This window comes from Salmo trutta, chromosome 26, assembly GCF_901001165.1.
Source record: "Salmo trutta chromosome 26, fSalTru1.1, whole genome shotgun sequence".
NCBI classification, from domain to species: domain Eukaryota; kingdom Metazoa; phylum Chordata; class Actinopteri; order Salmoniformes; family Salmonidae; genus Salmo; species Salmo trutta.
The window spans coordinates 24,389,106-24,410,607 of NC_042982.1; the positions used below are offsets into that span (position 1 = coordinate 24,389,106).

General features: G+C 42.5%; 1 protein-coding gene across 3 annotated transcripts; it reads left to right on the top strand.

Moving 5' to 3' along the window:
* Window positions 1-12,688: 12,688 nt before the first annotated feature.
* Window positions 12,689-17,986, top strand: LOC115163485 (histone H4 transcription factor). 3 transcript variants are annotated; one of them, XM_029715404.1, is made up of 10 exons: window positions 12,689-12,759; window positions 13,244-13,451; window positions 14,885-15,111; window positions 15,237-15,348; window positions 15,481-15,633; window positions 15,751-15,825; window positions 16,043-16,163; window positions 16,271-16,409; window positions 16,581-16,705; window positions 16,805-17,986. In XM_029715404.1, exons 2-10 carry the CDS (start codon window positions 13,301-13,303, stop codon window positions 17,220-17,222), a joined length of 1,521 nt encoding a protein of 506 aa, XP_029571264.1. In that variant the 5' UTR covers window positions 12,689-12,759; window positions 13,244-13,300; the 3' UTR covers window positions 17,223-17,986. The 3 variants fall into 3 exon arrangements, with proteins under 3 accessions (XP_029571264.1, XP_029571263.1, XP_029571262.1); XM_029715403.1 differs by having other exon boundaries at window positions 12,689-12,763; window positions 15,481-15,825; XM_029715402.1 differs by having other exon boundaries at window positions 15,481-15,825.
* The last annotated feature ends 3,516 nt before the right edge of the window (window positions 17,987-21,502 follow it).

The following is a 21,502-nucleotide window of genomic DNA, read 5'->3' on the forward strand; positions in this document are numbered from 1 at the left end:
CTGTTGATTTGGGTGAGGGAGTGGTGGCATTATTTGAAGTGCGTGTTGATGTAGCATCACTTGACGTGACTGTTGAAGGAGTGGTGGCATCCTTTGAAGAGACTGTCAATGTCGATGTAGTAGTGGGAGTTGAGGGATCACTTGAAGTGACTGTTGAGGGAGTGGTGGCATCACTTGAAGTGACTGTCAACATAGTTGAGGAAGTGGTGTTATCACTTGAAGTGACTGTCGACATCGTTGAGGGACTGCTGGCATCATTTGAAGTGACTATTGATAGAGTGATGGCATCACTTGCAGTGGGTGTTGATGTAGTATCACTTGAAGTGACTGTCAATGTAGTAGTGGTGGTATCAATTGAAGTGACTGTAGACATAGTTGAGGGAGAAGTTACATTAGTTGAAGTGACTGTTGAGGGAGGGGTGGCATCACTTGAAGTAGGTGTTGATGTGTTGCCACTTAAAGTAACTGTATACATAGTAGAGGGAGAGGTGGCATCACTTATTGAAGGGACTGTCAATGTCGATGTAGTAGAGTGAATGATGGCATCACTACTGACTGTCAATGTAGTAGTGGAAGTTGTGGGATCACTTGAAATGACTGTAGACATAGTAGACAGAGTGGTGGCATCACTTTTGATTGTCAATGTAGAAGTCAGAGTTTTGGGATCACTTGAAGTGACTATTGATGTAGTTGAGGGAGTTGTGACATCACTTGAGGTGACTTTCGAAGTAGTAGAAGGAATGTTGGCCACAGTTGAATTTACTGCTGATGTAGTTGAGGGGAAAGTGACTGTTGAGGGAGTGGTGGCATCAGTTGAAGGGACTGTCAATGTTGATGTATTAGAGCAAGTGATGGAATCACTTGTGACTGCCGATGTAGTTGAGGGAGTGGTGGCATCACTTGAAGTGACTGTTGATGGAGTGGTGGCATCATTTGAAGAGTCTGTCAATGTCGATGTAGTAGAGCGAGTGATGACATCACTTGTGACTGTCAATGTAGTAGTAAGAGTTGTGGAATCACTTGAAGTGACCGTAGACATAGTAGAGGGAGTGTAGGCATTACTTTGAGTGACTGTTGAGGGAGTGGGGGCATCACTTGTGACTGTTGGTGTAGAGGGAGTGGTGGTCACAGTTGAAGTTACTGCTGATGTAGTTGAGGGAGAAATGACATCACTTGAAGTGACTGTTGAGGGAGTGGTGGCATTGCTTGTAGTGGTTGCTGACGTTGATGTAGTTGTGGTGGCATCACTTGAATAAACTTTTGATGTAGTGGAAGCTATACTTTCTATGGATTGATTGGTATTTGCTGTTGGAGTTGGTGAAACAGTGGTACCCATTGACATCTGACTGGTTACAGGCGCTGATGTTTCACTTGGGATTTTTAAAACATACTTGGTAATTTCATTCATCACTGAGGTAGATATTGAATTATGTGATGTTGATGTATTTACCTGTGCTGTGTTTTCTACTTGTCCTGTGGTTGTGCTCTTCTCAGCATTAAACATTGATCTGGATGTTATGTTTGTGAAAACTGTGAATCAGAAGAAAAAAAAAGAAAAGAAATATTCATTGATTTGATGTGACGACGTCATGTTTATGTCACAGTTTCTGTTATTTGATTGTTGTTTCCTTAGGTTACCGCTGGAGGGCACCCTTACTCTGTTTTCTTGTTTTGAATTGCACCCAAAAAGTCTCATTGCAAAGGTATTTGTAAATAAGGTATTTGTGTTTTTTATCTTTAATTCATTTGCTAAAATTTCTAAAAGCCTGTTTCGCTTTGTCATTATGGGGTATTGTTTGTAGATTGATGAGGGAATATTTTATTTAATCCATTTTAGAATAAGGCTGTAAAGTAACAAAATGTGACAAAAGTCAAAGGGGTCTGAATAGTTTCCGAATGCACTGTACATACAAAGAGCACAATACAATCAGGGGTGAAAGTAAGGGGGTACAGTCCGGTACGACATCCCAGTCAAATAAATAGTGGTGGTATTCCATACCGGTAAAATGTGAGCCTATCACAATTAATACAATGTGCCCAAAAACCTTTGGCAATTGCACCATTATTTAACATTACTACATGTCAGCCACATGAAAAATGTGCAAATTGACTGGAAACCAGGTGGTAGAGTACTAGGGGGTAAGTAGCCACTCCAAAGAACAATATATATATATATATATATATATATATATATATATATATATATATATATATATATATATATATATATATATATATATATACACTGTACAGTACCAGCCAGTCAAAAGTGTGGACACAGCTCATTCAAGGGTTTTTCTTTATTTTTACTATTTTCTACATTGTAGAATAATAGTGAAGACATCAAAACTATTAAATAATACATATGGAATCATGTAGTAACCAAAACAGTGTTAAACAAATCAAAGTATATTTTATATTGGAGATTCTTCAAAGTAACCATACTTTGCCTTGATGACAGCTTTGCACACGCTTGGCATTCTCTCAACCATCTTCATGAGGTAGTCACCTGGAATGCTTTTCCAACAGTCTTGAACATGTTCCTACTCATCCATTCACCTACTCTGCGTTTCACAAAGACACAGAGGTTGTAACCAAACATTTCAAATTTGTACTCATCAGACCAAAGGACAGATTTCCACCAGTCTAATGTCCATTGTTCGTGTTTCTTGGCGCAAGCAAGTCTTTTCTTATTATTGGTGTCTTTTAGTAGTGGTTTCTTCGCAGCAATTTGACCATGAAGGCCTGATTCACACAGTCTCCTCTGAACAGTTGATGTTGAGATGTGTCTGTTACTTGAACTCTGTGAAGCATTTATTTGGGCTGCAACCTGAGGTGCAGTTAACTCTGAGTCTTCCTTTCCTGTGGCGGTCCTCATGAGAGCTAGTTTCATCATAGTGCTTGATGGTTTTGGTGACTGCACTTGAAAAAAACTTTCAAAGTTCTTCAAATGTTCCGGATTGACTGACCTTCATATCTTAAAATAATGCTGGACTGTTGTTTCTCTTTGCTTATTTAAGCTGTTCTTGCCATAATTATGACTTGGTCTTTTTATTTTGTATTCATTTTCTTCTCCCCTTTTTCTCCCCAATTTCGTCATATCAAGTTGGTAGTTACTGTCTAGTCCCATCGCTGCAACTCCCTTGCGGACTCGGGAGAGGTGAAGGACGAGAGCCGTGCGTCCCCCGAAACACAACCCCGCCAAGCCGCACTGCTTCTTGACACATTGCACCCTTAACCTGGAAGCCAGCTGCACAATGTGTTGGAGAAAGCACCGTACACCCGTCGACCGTGTCAGCGTGCATGCGCCTGGCCCGGCACAGGAGTCGCTAGAGGACAATGGGACAAGGACATCCCGGCCGGCCAAACCCTCCCCTAACCCCGACGATGTCGAGACAATTCTGCATCGCCTCTTGGGTCTCCCGGTCGCAGCCGGCAGCGACACAGCCCGGTATCGAACCACGATTTGTAGTAACGCAGCTACAGTAGCACTGCAATGCAGTGCCTTAGACTGCTGCGCCACTCGGGAGGCCCCTTATGGACTTGGTCTTTAACCAAATAGGGCTATCTTCTTTATACCACTCCTAACTTATCACAACACACCTGATTGGCTCAAATGCATTAAGAAGGAAAGAAATTCCACAAATTAACTTTTAACAAGGCACACCTGTTCATTGAAATGCATTCCGGGTGACTACCTCATGAAGCTGGTTGAGAGAATGCCAAGAGTGTACAAAGCTGTCATCAAGGCAAAGAATCTAAAATCTAAAATATATTTAGACTTATTTAACACTTTTTTGGTTACTACATGATTCCATATGTGTTATTTAATATTATTACTATTATTACTATCACTATTATTCTACAATGTAGAACATATAAAAAATAAAGAAAAGCCCTTAAATGAGTAGGTGTGCCCACAATTTTGACTGGTACTGTACATACAGTGTATATATTTCCTGATCTTTCTTATATCTCCTAGATATTGGACAGACACTTAAAAACCTTATTCCTCACGATTTAAAAATGTTTTACTGTCTATTTTGCGATGTATGAATGTGTTATTCAATGCGTTTCTATGGACTTTAGTAGTAAAGGCCAAACTCAATATTTTATTAAATCATTTTAAAGTATTTTTTGGGGATAGCTAAAGGGGTTTTAAAATTCTAAATCAAATTGCTAAATGATCCATGATATGACCATCTTAAAACAATTCCATATGTTGGCTTAGTACACCCCCTCCCCCAACGGTTTAAACTTTAGAGGTTAAACTCAACCAGCAATACTCTCTCCTCCAGTTTTATAGTCTTTTGCAGCTTGTTCCAAGACCAAGGAGCATTATAGGAAAATCATATTTATCCCATTTCTGTTCTGGCCTTAGGAACCTTGAAAGATAGTAGTAGCTGAGAACGAAGTCTATATGTTTGTGATGAGCTTGTAAGTGAGGAGCACAGATAAGTAGGCAATGGTCCAAGCACTGTGTTGTTCACAAAGATGTACCAATGCTTCAGCCTTCTCATAGGAAGCAAGGGCCACTTCACCATGTTGTACAGATGACAGTGATAGGTGAGTGGTCTTGCATTAGTTATAAATCTAAGTGCCCTGTGATAAACAGTGTCCAGCATCTTAAGGGCACTGGCTGAATATGTTTTGATTCAAGCTACTATACAACATAATTAAACCAGTGGTACTTACATAAAATAAAGGCAACCTTGTTAAGCCAAGAGAATGTTCTTTCTTGCATTTTCACTTTTTTCTTTCCTATGCACATCTAATTTGAACCCAGCCCAGCTATGTGATGTGAGGCAGAGATGGTTTCCTTGTTCACAGATGAGAGGCGAGGTGTTTGTGGCAGTTTTGTTTGGAACCACCCATTTTGCTCTCAGATTGAGTCAGGACCTCCTCTGTAGTAAAGTCGTCAATAATGTCAGTGGGTCAAATACATGATTTCATTTGAAGTGTTGCAAATCAGTACCTTAAAAAAGTATAGATTTTTTATATATATAAATTGAAGTTGTATGACTGAATGAGACATTTTCTCAACACTTATTGTGGTCAGAAAGCTTGTTGTCTTAGTAGGATTCTCATTCTTTCGCCATGTAATTATGGTAAGGGACAGGCATAACCTGTAGGATGGATCAGGGAAGTGTTGAATTCACAAATATGTTATGGCAGGTCTGAGGGTGGACACCATGGTTCTTAGACCACAGTTGGTCATTCATAAGAAACTTTGTGTGACGCAGCACCTGGTAACCAGCAGGTTGGCAATATCATTTTAAAATAGACTACTTACACAAAACGTCAACCTCAGCTTTACAAATTGTAAACCGTAAATACATATACTGTAAAACTGTTATATAGAGTAATGTATCAATTTCAATGTTCAAATGTTTCTTACACTTTATGAATAGCTATTCCAGCTCCAAACTATGTCTGTTACTCATTACCAATCAAACAAGGAAATTGATGGAGAAATCATACTCATTATGGTAATATTTAGTTATATAATCTCATTCCTGGCATAGGGAAGAGATTACACAGCAAATCATTTAACAGATCACAGTTTAAAAAGGCTGCTGAAAATGACAGCCATGTGTTACTACAGGAGAGTGTGAAAAGTGATAATTATACTGACAGCAAAATATCTAAATAGTCACAATGGGATAATTATCAGGTCATTTCAAATAAAATAAAATACCAAGAGGCTAAATCACTGTTCTAGTTGGATATAGTCAGCAACGGGCTCTCAATAGACATATTTTCATATACCGGTAATCACTGGCATTAGCACACACCCACGCAGGCCCTGCAAGGCGGGGGGGGGGGGGGGGGGGGCACAAGCTTTAGGTTGGGGTCCTCCCGGAGGTCGGGCCCCCCAGATAGCATATGAACACGTGATAAGCCATTGTTTGTTTCATTATAGGAAATTAGCTTTAAAACTGCAACATTTTCTCTCAGACTCATAATAATAATAATAATCAGTTGTATGACTGAATGAGATTCTTTTCTCAACACTTATTGTTGTCAGAAAGCTTGTTGTCATAGTAGGATTCTCATTCCTTCACCATGTAATTATGGGTAGTGGACAGGCATAACCTGTAGGATGGATTAGGGAAGTGTTGAATTCACAGAGAGGCCTTTGATATGTTATGGCAGGCCTGAGGGTGGAACACAATGGTAACCACATTCATAAAAAATGTAGTGTGACACATCATCTGGTAACTAGGATGTTGGCATAGGGAATTTAATGTTTTGTTCCACACAGCAAATCCTTTAACAGATTACACCTTGAAAAGGCTGCTGAACACAATAGCCCTGGTGGTGTTACTACAGGAGAGTGGGAAAAGGGATACAGCATGATGTAAAAATAGTCACAATGTGATAATGATCGGGTCATTTCACATGAAATCAAATACCAAGAGGCTAAATCATTGTTTCCATTGGATATAGTCAGCAAAGGGCTTTCAATAGACATATTTACATATATAGTAGGCTACCGGTAATGTAGTTGGAAGCAAATTTGAGGAAGCTTTTAGAGACATTCATCCATCCATGTCTATGTAGGGAGGGCACAGTCTGTGTAGCAACCAAAGTTATTTTCATCCCTCTTCATGCCTATCCCTTTAAAGCTGTTTCTCTAGATTTAACATCATGGAACTTCCCCTGTGGAACTGTAGCAAAGGATGGTTTAGAAACTCTGTGACTCATGATTTAGATACTCTCATGTCATCATAGTCAAATTCACACTGCTCAGCGAAAAAAAAATCACAATATATCAGGTATCGTGTGGTTTGTGATGATACTACTGTAGATTAAGATCACAGCACAACCCTTACAAAAAAAGACATCAGTTTTGAAACTGAAGTAAAAATGCAGTAACTGCAGTCGACTGTGGTATTTTGGACGCAGTAATTGCAGAATAACTGCAGTGTACTGCAGTTTAATTGCAGTTCTACTGTCACACCCTGATCTGTTTCACCTGTCTTTGTGATTCTCTCCACCCCCCACCAGGTGTCACCCATCTTCCCCATTATCCCCCATGTATTTATACCTGTGTTTTCTGTCTGTCTGTGCCAGTTCGTCTTGTTTGTCAAGTCAGCCAGCAGTTTTGTCTCAGCGCCTGCTTTTCCCCAGTCTCTCTTTTCCTCGCCCTCCTGGTTTTGACCCTTGCCTGTCCTGACTCTTAGCCCTCCTTCCTGACCACTCTGCCTGAGCCTGCCTGCCGTCCTGTAACCTTTGTCCCACCTGCCGTCCTGTACCTTTGCCCCACCTCTGGTTTACTGACCCCTGCCTGCCCTTGACCTGTCTTTTGCCTGCCCCTGTTGGATTATTAAACTGTTGTTAATTCAACATTGTCTGCATCTGGGTTTTACCTTCAAACCTGATATCTACTGTACTGCAATTGCAGTTACACTGCAAAATTACTGCAGTAAAATAAATATATATATTTTGGATGTAGAATTTTCAGCATACTGCAATTACAGTGGTGGAAAAAGTACCCAATTGTCATACTTGAGTAAAAGTAATAGAAAGTTACTCAAGTAAAAGTGAAAGTCACACAGTAAAATACTACTTGAGGAAACGTCTAAAAGTATTTGGTTGTAAATTTACTTAAGTATCAAAAGTAAATGTACTTTCTAAAATATTCTTAAGTATCAAAAGTAAACGTGAAAGTATAAATTATTTTAAATTCCTTATATTAAGCAAAGCAGACGGCACCATTGTCTTGTTTTTTTAATTTACGGATAGACAGGAGCACACTCATTTGCAAAAAATGCATTTGTGTTTAGTGAGTCTGCCAGATCAGAGAAAGTAGGGATGACCACATTGTTTCTTGATAAGTGCATGAATTGGATCATTTTCCTGCCCTGCTAAGCATTCAACATGTAATTAGTACTTTTGGGTGTCAGGGAAAATGTATGGAGTAAAAAGTACATTATTTTCTTTAGGAATGTAGTGAAGTAAAAGTAAAAGTTGTCAAAAATAGAAATAGTAAAGTAAAGTACAGATGCCCCAAAAAACTACTTAAGTAGTACTTTAAAGTATTTTTACTTAAGGACTTTACACCGCTTTGCAGTTATATTGCACTCTAACGGCAATCTTTTTTCCTAAGGGAATAATTTGCATGTTTGTTTTAATGGAAAAGCAAATGCCAACACACAAAAGGTACAGTCAAAACCAGAGAAACTGTTTTACTGAGTTGACATGTCGCCTAATTGAGTCCAAATTTCTATGCGGATTAAACCCCTGTTGTATTTGTTTGTATTAATTTGACTTATTTCCACAATATTTTTGCATAGGGTACATTTTATATTTCATCATTCATGGGTCATGACACGCATTATGTCATAAACTTTACTTGAACGTAGAAGAAGAAGTTAGAGAGTTCAGTGTCGATTGAAAAGAGGGGACTGTATGTGAGGCAAGGCCGCAACAGTTGGGTTTTGGAGGGAGAGCTTTTGCAGAGACGGGGATGGTGGTTGGAAGAGCGCGCTTGTTTGAAATTGAAAAGTGTCACGGTAGCTTTTGATAAAGAATAACATCAAGACGAAGCAGCTGCATTATAAGTGGGATGCACCTTTGAGCGCTACATCCCGAGGTGTTCGTGCTGATTGCACGGAGACTGTGACAGCTGGTTAAATGGTGTCCCTTGAGAAAGCAAGAACAAGATGTACAGTTGAAGTTGGAAGTTTACATACATTTAGGTTGGAGTCGTTAAAACTCGTTTTTCAAACTCGTTCTCCACAAACTTCTTGTTAACAAACTATAGTTTTGGTAAGTCAGTTAGGACATCAACTTTGTGCATGACACAAGTAATTTTTCCAACAATTGTTTACAGACAGATTATTTCACTTATAATTCACTGTATCACAATTCCAGTGGGCCAGAAGTTTACACACTAAGTTGACTGTGCCTTTAAGCAGCTTGGAAAATTCCAGGAAATGATGTCATGGCTTTAGAAGCTTCTGATAGGCTAATTTACATAATTTGAGTCAATTGGAGGTATACCTGTGAACGTATTTCAAGGCCTAACTTCAAACTCAGTGCCTCTTTGCTTGACATCATGGGAAAATCAAAAGAAATCAGCCAAGACCTCAGAACATTTTTTATAGACCTCCACAAGTCTGGTTCATCCTTGGGAGCAATTTCCAAATGCCTGAAGGTACCACGTTCATCTGTACAAACAATAGTACGCAAGTATAAACACAATGGGACCACGCAGCCGTCATACTGCTCAGGAAGGAGACACGTTCTGTCTCCTAGAGATGAATGTACTTTGGTGCGAAAAGTGCAAATCAATCCCAGAACAACAGCAAAGGACCTTGTGAAGATGCTGGAGGAAACAGGTACAAAAGTATCTATATCCACAGTAAAACGAGTCCTATATCGACATAACCTGAAACGCCGCTCAGCAAGGAAGAAGCCACTGTTCCAAAACCGCCATAAAAAAGACAGACTACGGTTTGCAACTGCACATGGGGACAAAGATCGTACTTTTTGGACAAATGTCCTCTGGTCTGATGAACAAAAATAGAACTGTTTGGCCATAATGACCATCGTTATGTTTGGAGGAAAAAGGGTGAGGCTTGCAAGCTGAAGAACACCATCCCAACCGTGAAGCACATGGGTGGCAGCATCATGTTGTGGGGGTGCTTTGTTGCAGGAGGGACTGGTGCACTTCACAAATGATGAGGGAGGATGATGAGGGAGGAAAATGATGTGGATATATTTAAGCAACATCTCAAGACATCAGTCAGGAAGTTAAAGCTTGGTCAGAACTGAAAAAGCCTGTGCGAGCAAAGAGGCCTACAAACCTGACTCAGTTACACCACCTCTGTCAGGAGGAATGGGCCAAAATTCACCCAACTTATTGTGGGAAGCTTGTGGAAGGCTACCCAAAATGTTTGACCCAAGTTAAACAATTTAAAGGCAATGCTACCAAATGCTAATTGAGTGTATGTAAACTTCTGACCCACTGGGAATGTGATAAAAGAAATAAAAGCTGAAATAAATCATTTTCTCAACTATTATTCTGACATTTCACATTCTTAAAATGGTGTGGTGATCCTAACTGACCTAGGATTAAATGTCAGGAATTGTGAAAAACTGAGTTTAAATGTATTTGGCTAAGGTGTATGTAAACTTCCGACTTCAACTGTATGTCAGGAGAAGAGCAGTATTATCATAAGGAGACGTATACTTGGAATACGGAGGAGGAATGGAGGTCTAAGAGAGAGAGGGAGGAAGACGGTGAGCTTGAGTCGGTTAAAAGGGGTGGAAAAAAGGGAGATGGTTTGTTCAATAAGAATGGTAGAAAGTGGAAGCAGAGTGAGCTGAAGACAGGAGGTGAAATGGAAGTGAATGAGGGCGAAGTATCGGAGGTGGTAGGTGTGGTGAAGTTCTCGGAGCCCGATACTTGATAAGATCAAATCAAACTTTATTTGTCACATGAGCCGAATACAACAAGTGTAGACCTTACCGTGAAATGCTTACTTACAAGCCCTTAACCAACAGTGCAGTTTAAGAAGAGTTAGGAAAATGGTAATGCAATAATCTGGAGGCCATTTGATTAACCATTCAGCAGTCTTATGGCTTGGGGAGTAGAAGCTGTTAAGGAGCCTTTTGGTCCTAGACTTGACGCTCCGGTACCGCTTGCCGTGCGGTAGCAGAGAAAACAGTCAATGACTTGGGTGACTGGAGTTTTCGACAATTACATGGGCTTTCCTCCGACACCGCCCACTACACAGGTCCTGGATGGCAGGAAGCTTGGTGCCAGTGATGTACTGGGCAGTGCGCACTACCCTCTGTAGCGCCTTACGGTCAGATGCCGAGCAGTTGCCATACCTGGCAGTGATGCAACCGGTCAGGATGCTCTCAATGGTGCAGCTGTAGAACTTTTTGAGGATCTGGGGACCCATGCCAAATCTTTTCAGTCTCCTGAGGGGGAAAAGGTCTTGTCGTGCCCTCTTCATGACTGTCTTGGTGTGTTTGGACCATGATAGTTCATTGGTGATGTGGACACCAAGGAACTTGAAACTCTTGACCCGCTCCACTACAGCCCCGTTGATGTTAATGGGGGCCTGTTTGGCCCACCTTTTCCGTCGTTTGGTGCGACGCAGACAGGGTGGCGAGAGCGGTGAAACAGAAGAGTCATTGTCTGTTCTTTTGAGTTTTGATGTTGAGTCTTTGTCTGACAAAGTGATGTTAGGATATATACGTTATCCTGTATGAGCTTTTGTGCTGAATACATTACGTTGTTACGGGTGTCAAGCTTATGGTCATGTGGTAGCAGTGTGTAGAAGGGAGGTTCCAAGGTGTGAGAAGTGTCCAGAAGGGCATGAGACAAAGGAATGTGTAGCATTGGGGAAAGTAGTGGTATGTGTTAATTGTAGGGGTGCCCATTGGGCTGGGGATCAGAAATGTCCCGTGTGAGAGAGGCAGGTTGAGGTTTCCAGGGTTAGAATAGTGCAGAAGTTGTCATATGCTGAGGCAGTGAAGAAAGTAGGGGAAGATGGGTCAAGGGGAGGGATCCTGAGAGGAGTGGTGAGAGTAGTAGATCTGTACCACTACAGAGATATAGGCCAACAAGTCATATATGTTTCAGTAAGATTGGATTTTTTGCATTTATAGCAATGGTTATAAACTGTACTGCAGGGATGTAATGGAAGTCACAGAAAATTGAGGTTGTGGTGGCAGCTGCAGAGAAATATTTGGGTGTGCGAGACTTGACATCAGAAGAGTTACAGGGTGTGTTAAGTTGTGATGTCCCATCCTTTCAAGTTGTTGGCATGAGGTAGGACTAAGTAAATCAAATCAAATCATATTGGTTACATACACATGGTTAGCAGATGTTAATGCGAGTGTAGCGAAATGCTTGTGCTTCTAGTTCCAACAGTGCAGTAATATCTAACAAGTAATCTAACAATTCCCCAACAACTACCTAATACACACACATCTAAAGGGGTGAATGAGAATATGTACATATAAGTATATGGATGAGTGATGGCCGAGCAGCATAGGCAAGGTGCAATAGATGGTATACAATACAGTATATACATGTGATATGAGTAATGTAAGATATGTAAACACTATTAAAGTGGCATTATTTAAAGTGGCATTGTTTAAAGTGACTAGTGATCAATTTATTAAAGTGTCCAGTGATTGGGTCTCAATGTAGGCAGCAGCCTCTCTGAGTGATTGCTTTTAAGCAGTCTGATGGCCTTGAGATAGAAGCTGTTTTTCAATCTCTCGGTCCCAGCTTTGATGCACCTGTACTGACCTCACCTTCTGGATGATAGCGGTGTGAACAGGCAGTGGCTCAGGTGGTTGTTGTCCTTGATGATCTTTTTGGCCTTCCTGTGACATCGGGTGCTGTAGGTATCATGGAGGGCAGCATGTTTTCCCCCGGTGATGCGTTGTGCAGACCGCACCACCCTCTGGAGAGTAGATTTAAATATGGGAGTAGGGTGGTGTTATTTTTATTTTATTCATTTTTAGAATGTTTTTGTGGGTGTAGTGTTAGATAGTAGGGTATTTGTTTAAAAAAAATTCAAGCAAAGTATAAGGGAGTTTACTCCAGTCTAGTAGGTGGAGGTAATGCAACATATTGGATGCCAACCACGTTAAACCTCATCGAAGAACAAGAAGAAGAAGCAGTTAATGTGGGAACTTCCTGTTTGTAGTGTGACCGGAAGTGGATAAAAACATTGGAGGGAACGAAAAATATTCTGAGATCTTCTGAAAAGGACAACATAGTCTGTAAGTAAGTTCACATATGATATTTAGCTAACAATGTTATCACAGTAACGTTTATGGAGCTTGTCTATTGTATCAGAATTTGTACAAAGATAAAGGGCTCGCATTTGGTAACTAACTAAACTTTACGCACAGACAGGGGGTGGGTTTGGTTATAAATATGTTTGGTTTACGTCTCTTTCCAATGTTGGAAATCCCAGCTAGCTAGCTAACGTTATTAAAACTGCCTGCCAGCTAATTTTGCAATGTCATGTTAGGTATTTGGCACAGGCACACTGTAAATATGTCCCACTTGAAGCTAGCTGGCTAGCTAAATAGCATTGCTAGTCATATTGGAAAAATAGTGACCAATTGAAGCTTGTGCCAGAATTAATCCAGTTTGGTTATAATGGTGTTGTGAACTAACTAACTGGCTAACAAAATCGAACCTGCTGTTAGGACTGTTTTGGCTATTTAGCTATAACACCTGCTGTTTTTTTGGTTCTAGGTGGTTTGGGACTGGTGTGGCAGCTCTACCTACCTTGTGTCCAGCAGCCAGATCACCATGGCGAAAAGGAGGAACCTGTCCAACCTGGTGGTGTCTTGTAAGTGGGCGTCCTGCACCTTCAAAGGCCACTGCATGGAGGAGCTCAGCGAACACATGTCACTGCACCTGAAGGATCACCTAGGAGACAGAGATGCTATGGAAGAACTAGGTGGGTTGGTGAGGGGACTGGCAGATGACAGCTACATCAGTGTCTCAGTATTGTCCCAATAGCTTCCTTTCCCGAGTCTTTTCCATCAAGTGAAAGCAAATGTAGAATTTGAAATCTTTCCGGCCCCTACAGTCTGTCAGTGATAACACACCTCCAGACGAGCTTCAATGCCTTATAACACTCCTTCTGTGGCCTCCAACTGCTTTAAATGCTAGTAAAACTAAGTGCATGCTCTTCAACCGATTGTTGCCCGCACCCGACCGCCCGACTAGTATCACTACTCTGGACGGTTCTGACTTAGAATATGTGGACAACTACAAATACCTGGGTGTCTGGTTAGACTGTAAACTCTCCTTCCAGACTCACATTAAGCATCACCAATCCAAAATTAAATCTAGAATCAGCTTCGTATTTCGCAACAAAGCCTCCTTCACTCATGCTGCCAAACATACCCTCGTAAAACTGACTATCCTACCGATCCTTGACTTTGGCGATGTCATTTACAAAATAGCCTCCAACACTACTCAGCAAACTGGATGCAGTCTATCACAGTGCCATCCGTTTTGTCACCAAAGCCCCATATACTACCCACCACTGCGACCTGTATGCTCTTGTTGGCTGGCCCTCACTACATATTCGGCGCCAAACCCACTGGCTCCAGGTCCTCTAAGTCTTTGCTAGGTAAAGCCCCGCCTTATCTCAGCTCACCATAGCAACACCCACCCGTAGCACGCACTCCAGCAGGTATATTTCACTGGTTATCCCCAAAGCCAATACTTCCTTTGGCTGCCTTTCCTTCCAGTTCTCTGCTGCCAATGACTGGAACAAATTGCAAAATCACTGAAGCTCAAGTCTTATATCTCCCTCTCTAACTTTAAGCATCAGCTGTCAGAGCAGCTTACCGATCACTGTACCTGTACACAGCCGATCTGTAAATATCACACCCAGCTACCTCATCCCCATATTGTTATTTATCCTCTTGCTCTTTTGTACCCCAGTATCTATACTTGCACATCATCTGCACATCTATCACTCCAGTGTCAATGCTAAACTGTAATTATTTTGCCTCTATGGCCTATTTATTGCCTTACCTCCCTACTCTTCTACATTTGCACACACTGTACATAGATTTTTTTCTATTGTGTTATTGACTGTACGTTTGTTTATGTGTAACTCTGTTGTTTTTGTCGCACTGCTTTGCTTTATCTTGGCCAGGTCGCAGTTGTAAATGAGAACTTGTTCTCAACTGGCCTACCTGGTTAAATAAAGGTGGTGATAAGTGATTTCAAGGGAAAGTAGTCAAGAACAGGAAGCCTTTGAAAAGTACTCAGTACTACTGAAGCCTTTGAAAAGTACAAATATGCTGACCAGAATATCACTAACAGCACCTACTGCCTTTCGCCAGATAACTTGTGTTGTGTTGCTCCCTCTAGATGACTATGCATGTCTGTGGGAGGGCTGTGAGTTCCTGGCTATGGGCAGCCCCAGGGAGCTGGAGATCCATGCTCACTTCCACACCTTCCACAGCAAACTCAAGTTCATTGGGGAGCAGATGCTCAAGTCCCACCCCAACTTCCCCAGCTGTACCCAGGACCTCCACAGCAACAACCTGGTCCCCGAGATCTCAGAGGGACTTGTGTGCCAGTGGGAGCACTGTGATGTAAGTTAATAATACCATGGAGGGTGATTCTTCATCCCACTGCTTGACATCTGCCTTATAATTCACCGCCACCCTCAGTGATTGTGTATGTGATGTACTTAATTTTTGCTGTTTTGTTGCTACAGAGTACATTTAACAACCCGGAGTGGTTCTATCGGCATGTGGACATGCACGCTCATTGCACTGGGCTCTCTCCTCTCCCAGACCAGCAGCAGGCCATCTTCTGCAGCTGGAAAGGTACTGCTAGGGGCAAGGAAGGGATCACATTATACTGTATCAGCACAGCCTTTCCTGCTGTAGTGCTACATTGAATAAACTGATGTTTTGTTGGCCTGCTTCAGCTGATATCCTCTTCATGTGTTTCCACAGGTTGTGATGCATTCTTTAAGATCAAGTACCGTTTGCGGGAGCACCTGCGCAGCCACACTCAGGAGCGTCTGGTGGCCTGCCCCACCTGCGGCTGCATGTTCTCCAGCAACACCAAGTTCTTCGACCACATCCACAGACAGGCCGAGCCAGAGGGTGAATGGGCTCAGCTCTGCCTGGCCAGAAGTCACTGTTTTACAGCTTATAGGCAGGTATGTTATTGGCTTAGACATGTACATTTTAATTTGATTGAATGCCCTCTGATTCTTGCAGAGTCCCTGGTCTGTGAGCATTGTGACAAAGGCTTTGCCAATGAGAGGCTGTTGAGAGACCATGTACGACAGCATGGTGAGTGTGCTGTTCTCCACCACTTCTGTTCAGTATTATTTAGCTCATTTTCCATGTCTGGCTTGGAAATGTACATCTATTAGTCAGATTTATTTTAGTTGTAGTGCTATCAATAGGGTTTGTCAATAAGATATTTTGATTGGGTGATGATGGCTGTTGTCTGTGTCCAGTTTCTTTCACTGTAAATCTTATGAGTGATCTATCCTCTGCCTCTCAGTGAACCATATCAAGTGTCCCCTGTGTGACATGACCTGCACCTCTCTCGCCACTCTGAAGATCCATATCAAGTTCCGCCACTGTGACGAGCGACCCTTTCCCTGTGACTTCTGTGAGAGCAGGTTGTTGTTCCACAGACTCATCACAACTTACTGACCCTTATGGACTGTAAACATATTGTGCACATATTATTTTGCTTGCACTTTTGTTTATGATGCATGTCTCCCAGCTTTAAGAACCAGCACGACCTGCGGAAGCACATGGAGACCCATAATGAGGGGGCGGCCTACCACTGCTCTGTAGAGGGCTGTGACTACTCCTCCCGCATGGCCCACACCATGAACCAGCACTACAAGAGAGTACACGAGGTACTTCAGACTGTCTGCAGGGGACGCCAAACACTCACTCACTGCTCAATAGACCTACAGAATCAAGATCAGTGTCAAAGCTTGACTTTTTCATTTGCAAATATGCTTTTGGGTTTATGGAATTTTGATCAAGTGTACTCCACCTGACACTTGTGTAATTCTCCTCTGTAGGGTGGAATGGTCTCGAAATACAAGTGTCATCTCTGTGACAGAACCTTCTCTTGGTGTTACACACTCACTCTTCACCTGCGAAAGAAACACCACCTGAAATGGCCCTCTGGACACTCCCGCTTCAGGTATGAACAGCGCTTCATCTTTCCCTTGTGTGATTAGTTAACATGAGTTAGTCTGTTTTACCATAAGGGGGTGGTTGTTGATTATTTGGCTTGCTCCAGATACAAGGAGGATGAAGATGGCTACCTGAGGCTGAACATGGTGCGTTACGAGACAGTGGAGGTGACTCAGGAGATCATGAAGAACATGGCTAAGAAGAGGACGCTCCATAAGGGCCCCGGGTCCAGCAGCCGAGCCAAGAGAGCTGCCACCCGGGCAGCCAGAAGTCATGGCTCTCCCCCTGGCTCCTCCTCCCCCTCCTCTTGCTCCTCTTCCTCAGAGCTCTCTGCAGGGGAGGAGATGTCAGCCCAGCCCAGCCCCAGGGGCAGTAACTCACCTGTGTACTGTGTACTGAGTAACGTGTCTGATATGGGGGATGACCCCGACGCCACCCGGGACGGCTCTGACTCCTGTGGGCCCTCGGGCGCTGTGAGGGCCCTGACTGAGGTGGCCAGGGGTCTGGGGATGGATGTGGTGTGATCACACACAGACCCTCCTTATTCTAGTGGTCCAAGTAAAATATTGACATTGCCACATTGTTGTCTCCAACCTTGATCCTGTAGACTAGGAATATTCCAGGCGATGAATGCAGCCGTTCATATCTAACGCACTGTCATTCCTTTATAAAATGAGAACTTGGTTAAAGAAACACTGATCCAGCATCTTCTCAGGGCCAGTGTTGGAGACCACTAACGTAGCGTTACTGAATCACTCCAATGTTACAGCTGTGCTGCATGTATGATGGCTGGGCTTAACCTGGGATGGACTGTTTATTAAAGTTCACTAAATGTTAGTATCTCTGGAAGAGATGTGACAAGTTGACAAGAATGTGAAGACTGTGTTAGTGCTTACTATCCCTGATCAAATGTTTTTATTTGTTAGTGTTTTACAGTATTGGCTTTAATGCGGCGAGGGCGTTGTCAGCATCAGAATGTGACCCCATTGACAGCAGTTTTGAAATCACCTCAGGTTTGGAGTGTAGAAGTCTGTCAGGTCACTTTTTAAACTCTTTTCCATTAAGTTATAGGTCTTAGGTTTTCCTTTGCGGTCACTGGATAATCTGATTTCATTAATGCTGTAGCTTTTGATTTGACCTTGTATGTCCATTTTAGGAACAGTAACCTGACTAACTCATGAGTTAACATTTTATGAACGAATTTGGTGGATTGCACTTTTGTGTTGAACAAAATCATTGTTCATCAATTTACAGGTGTTTTAAGGGATGTAAATAATTTTTCAACACAGTAGTTTGTCCTTTATCTGTGATCATTTGAGAAACCGAGTCTGCCAATAAGAATGTGGTGATTGACAGAGTCGAAAGCCTTGGCCAGGTCGATGAATACGGCTGCACAGAAATGTCTCTTATCGATGGCGGTTATGATGTCGTTTAAGACCTTGAGCGTGGCTGAGGTGCACCCGTGACCAGCTCAGAAACCAGATTGCCTAGCGGAGAAGGTACGGTGGGATTCAAAATGGTCGGTGATCTGTTTTGTTAACTTGGCTTTCGAAGACCTTAGAAAGACAGGGTAGGATAGATATACCGTAAATTCCGGACTATAAGCCGCAACTTTTTTCCCAGGCTTTGAACCTCGCGGCTTAAACAATGACGCGGCTAATATATGGATTTTTCCCACTTTCAATAAAAAAATATATATATAAAACAACACATTCTGTGACGTGCTCAGTTTTTTGGCGGCATGAAGCTTTCATTAGACCAATGCAATTGCCGAACGGGTTAAGGACAAACAACTTTTTTGTTTACTGTTCAGATTAAATCGAGCGCTCTCAAACTTCCCATCATTCTGATTATGGTAGTCATTTTGTCACCCTCATGGCAAAGACACGGAGAAATGCATATGATGCATCTTTCAAGTTGAAGGCGATTGATCTGGCTGTTGGAAAAGGAAATAGAGCTGCTGCACGGGAGCTTGGTCTTAATGAGTCGATGATAAGACGTTGGAAACCGCAGCGTGAGGAATTGACTCAGTGCAAAAAGACAACTAAAGCTTACTGCTAATTTTTTATTTTTTTACAAGCCGTGTTTCGTTAAAGCCTGTGTGAAGTTCATTTATTTCAATGTACCGGTAGGCACCTGCGGCTTATAGACGTGTGGCTTATTTGTGTTCAAAATAAGATATATTTTTTAAATTCAGTGTGTGCGGCTTATATTCAGGTGCGCTTAATAGTCCGGAAATTACGGTAGGTCTGTAGCAGTTTGGGTCTAGAGTGTCACCCCACTTGAAGAGGGGGATGACTGCGGCAGCTTTCCAATCTTTGGGACTCTCAGACAATACGAGAGGTTGAACAGGCTAGTAATAGGGGTTGCAACAATTTCGGCAGATAATTTTAGAAAGAGAGGGTCCAGATTGTCTAGCTCCGCTGACTTGTATGGGTCCAGATTTTGCAGCTCTTTCAGAACATCAGCTATCTGGATTTGGGTGAAGGAGAAATGGTGGGGGCTTTGGCGGGTTGCTGTGGAGGGTGCCGGGCAGCCAGGTGGGGTAGCCAGGTGGAAAGCATGGCCAGCCGTGGAGAAATGCTTATTGAAATTCAGAATTATAGTGAATTTATCAGTGGTAAGTGTTTCCTAGCCTCAGAGCAGTGGACAGCTGGGAGGAGGTGCTCTTATTCTCCATGGACAGTCTCCCAGAACCTTTTTGAGTTAGTACTACAGGATGCAAATTTCTGTTTGAAAAAGCGAGCCTTAGCTTTTCTAACTGGCTGTGTATATTTGTTCCTAACTTCCCTGAAAAGTTGCATATCACGGGAGCTATTCGATGCTAATGCAGAACGCCACATGATGTTTTTGTGCTGGTCAAGGGCAGACAGGTCTGGAGTGAACCAAGGACTATATCTATTCCTAGTTCTAAATTGTTTGAGTGGGGCATGCTTATTTAAGATGGTGAGGAAGGCACTTTTAAAGAATAGCCAGGCATCATCTACTGACGGGATGAGGTCAATGTCATTCCAGGATACCCCGGCCAGGTCGATTAGAAAGGCCTGCTCGCAGAAGTGTTTTAGGGAGCGTTTGACAGTGATGAGGGGTGGTCGTTTGGTCGCAGACCCATTACGGATGCAGGCAATGAGGCAGTGATCGCAGAGGTGTATTGGAGGGCGAGTTAGTTAGGATGACATCTGAGGGTGCCCGTGTTTACGGATTTGGGGTTGTACCTGGTAGGTTCATTGATAATTTGTGAGATTGAGGGCATCAAGCTTAGATTGTAGGATGGCCGGGGTGTTAACATGTCCCAGTTTAGGTCACCTAGTAGCACGAGCTCAGAAGATAGATGGGGGGGGGATCAATTCACATAAGGTCCCGCTGATGGTGGATGGCTTGAATCAGGTCAGGACCAGCAGGCTGAGTCAGAAACTCCGGCTTGATACCGAAGTTGATTGCTTGTGAGTCCACTTGCATTTTCTGCTGAGAAATGGAAGGACAGACAGACAGAAAAATAGTGTCAGTTAGTGGCTTAGATAGAAATAATAATTTTGGAATTTTATACACATTTTAGTGGATGTTCAACACATTTTCATACCTTCAACCTCAGCTTATGGTGGTGGAGCTGCTATGCAATGCGGACATGCATTGTATGCCATCTTCCTGGTCTCTGAAGATAGAAACAGAACTCAAAACACTTCAAATGAGAACATTTTGTCGATACTCTATGAAGATTTAAAATTAAAATAATCTAAAGGGTACTTACTCTTGGATTCTTCTGTAGGTGCTTGTGTGACCCAGTCCTAGGTCCTGGTGCCATGTCTAGAACATTTGATGTCTGACAAAGACAAGGAAATGTAGACTTCTGATCACACACTAACTCATGACACAATAACATGATGATACCTAAATACTATATATTTTGCCTCAGCCCCAACTTCCTAGTTCCCATTACTCTCTTTTCCACTGGTACCTTGGGAGGGCATGCCTTTGGCTGGAAGGCCCCCTGCAGGGAGCTGAAGGGTCCTGGGTAGGGGACAAAGCTGGCTGCCATGGGGGCCAACCCTGGCCTCAATAAGGAAAAGCAGTGTAAGAGAGAGAGAGAGAGAGACTTACATTGTGTCTGTAGAAGGGATCCACATTTGTTGAGAATTTGACAAACTGTAAAAAAAAAAATTTTTAAAGAACATTCATTAGATTTGTACAGGCTTCAACATAATTGATATAAAACAGTAGCACATCAAATGTTATTTGTCACATGCGCTGAACACAACAGGTGTAAACCTTACAGTGAAACGCCTACTTACAAGCCCTTAACCAACAATGCAGTTAAGAAAATACAAAACAAAAAGTAAGAAGAATAACAAATAATTAAAGAGCAGCTTTAATTGAACTTCTCTGTACATTTCTGTGTGCTGGTGTGTGTGCTGATGTTGATGTTATTGGACCTCAGTGGACAGGTAGAGGGTGGTCCGGCCAGAAACCTGGAAGGCCAGGAAGCATGAACTCATCTGATGCAGCACACTGGGCTCTGAAGAGGACAAGCATAGCAGACATAAAACACATTCCATGTAACTAATATTTTCTGCTATATTGTGTCTGAAGATACTAACTTATCTGTAAACAGGACCACTCCAGAAGGCTCTATAGGGAGAATAGCAGCTAAGCAGATGAAGATGCACCTGAGTAGGAACTACCCGCTGGTTGCTGGGCAGCAGAAGGCAAAGCGCTCACTGAGAGCAGTGGGGTAGGAGGAGATAAGACTGCTGGGGGGGGGGGAGAGAAACACACACACACCAACTGTTTAATGGACTGCTGAATG

Bases quoted from the DNA above. Each gene is read 5' to 3' on its own strand.
- LOC115163485 (XM_029715403.1), top strand. From the start codon at position 13,301: ATGGCGAAAAGGAGGAACCTGTCCAACCTGGTGGTGTCTTGTAAGTGG. The intron at 16,164-16,270 runs GTTGTTGTTCCA...CATGTCTCCCAG, and splicing joins TGTGACTTCTGTGAGAGCAG to CTTTAAGAACCAGCACGACC. The intron at 16,706-16,804 runs GTATGAACAGCG...GGCTTGCTCCAG, and splicing joins TCTGGACACTCCCGCTTCAG to ATACAAGGAGGATGAAGATG.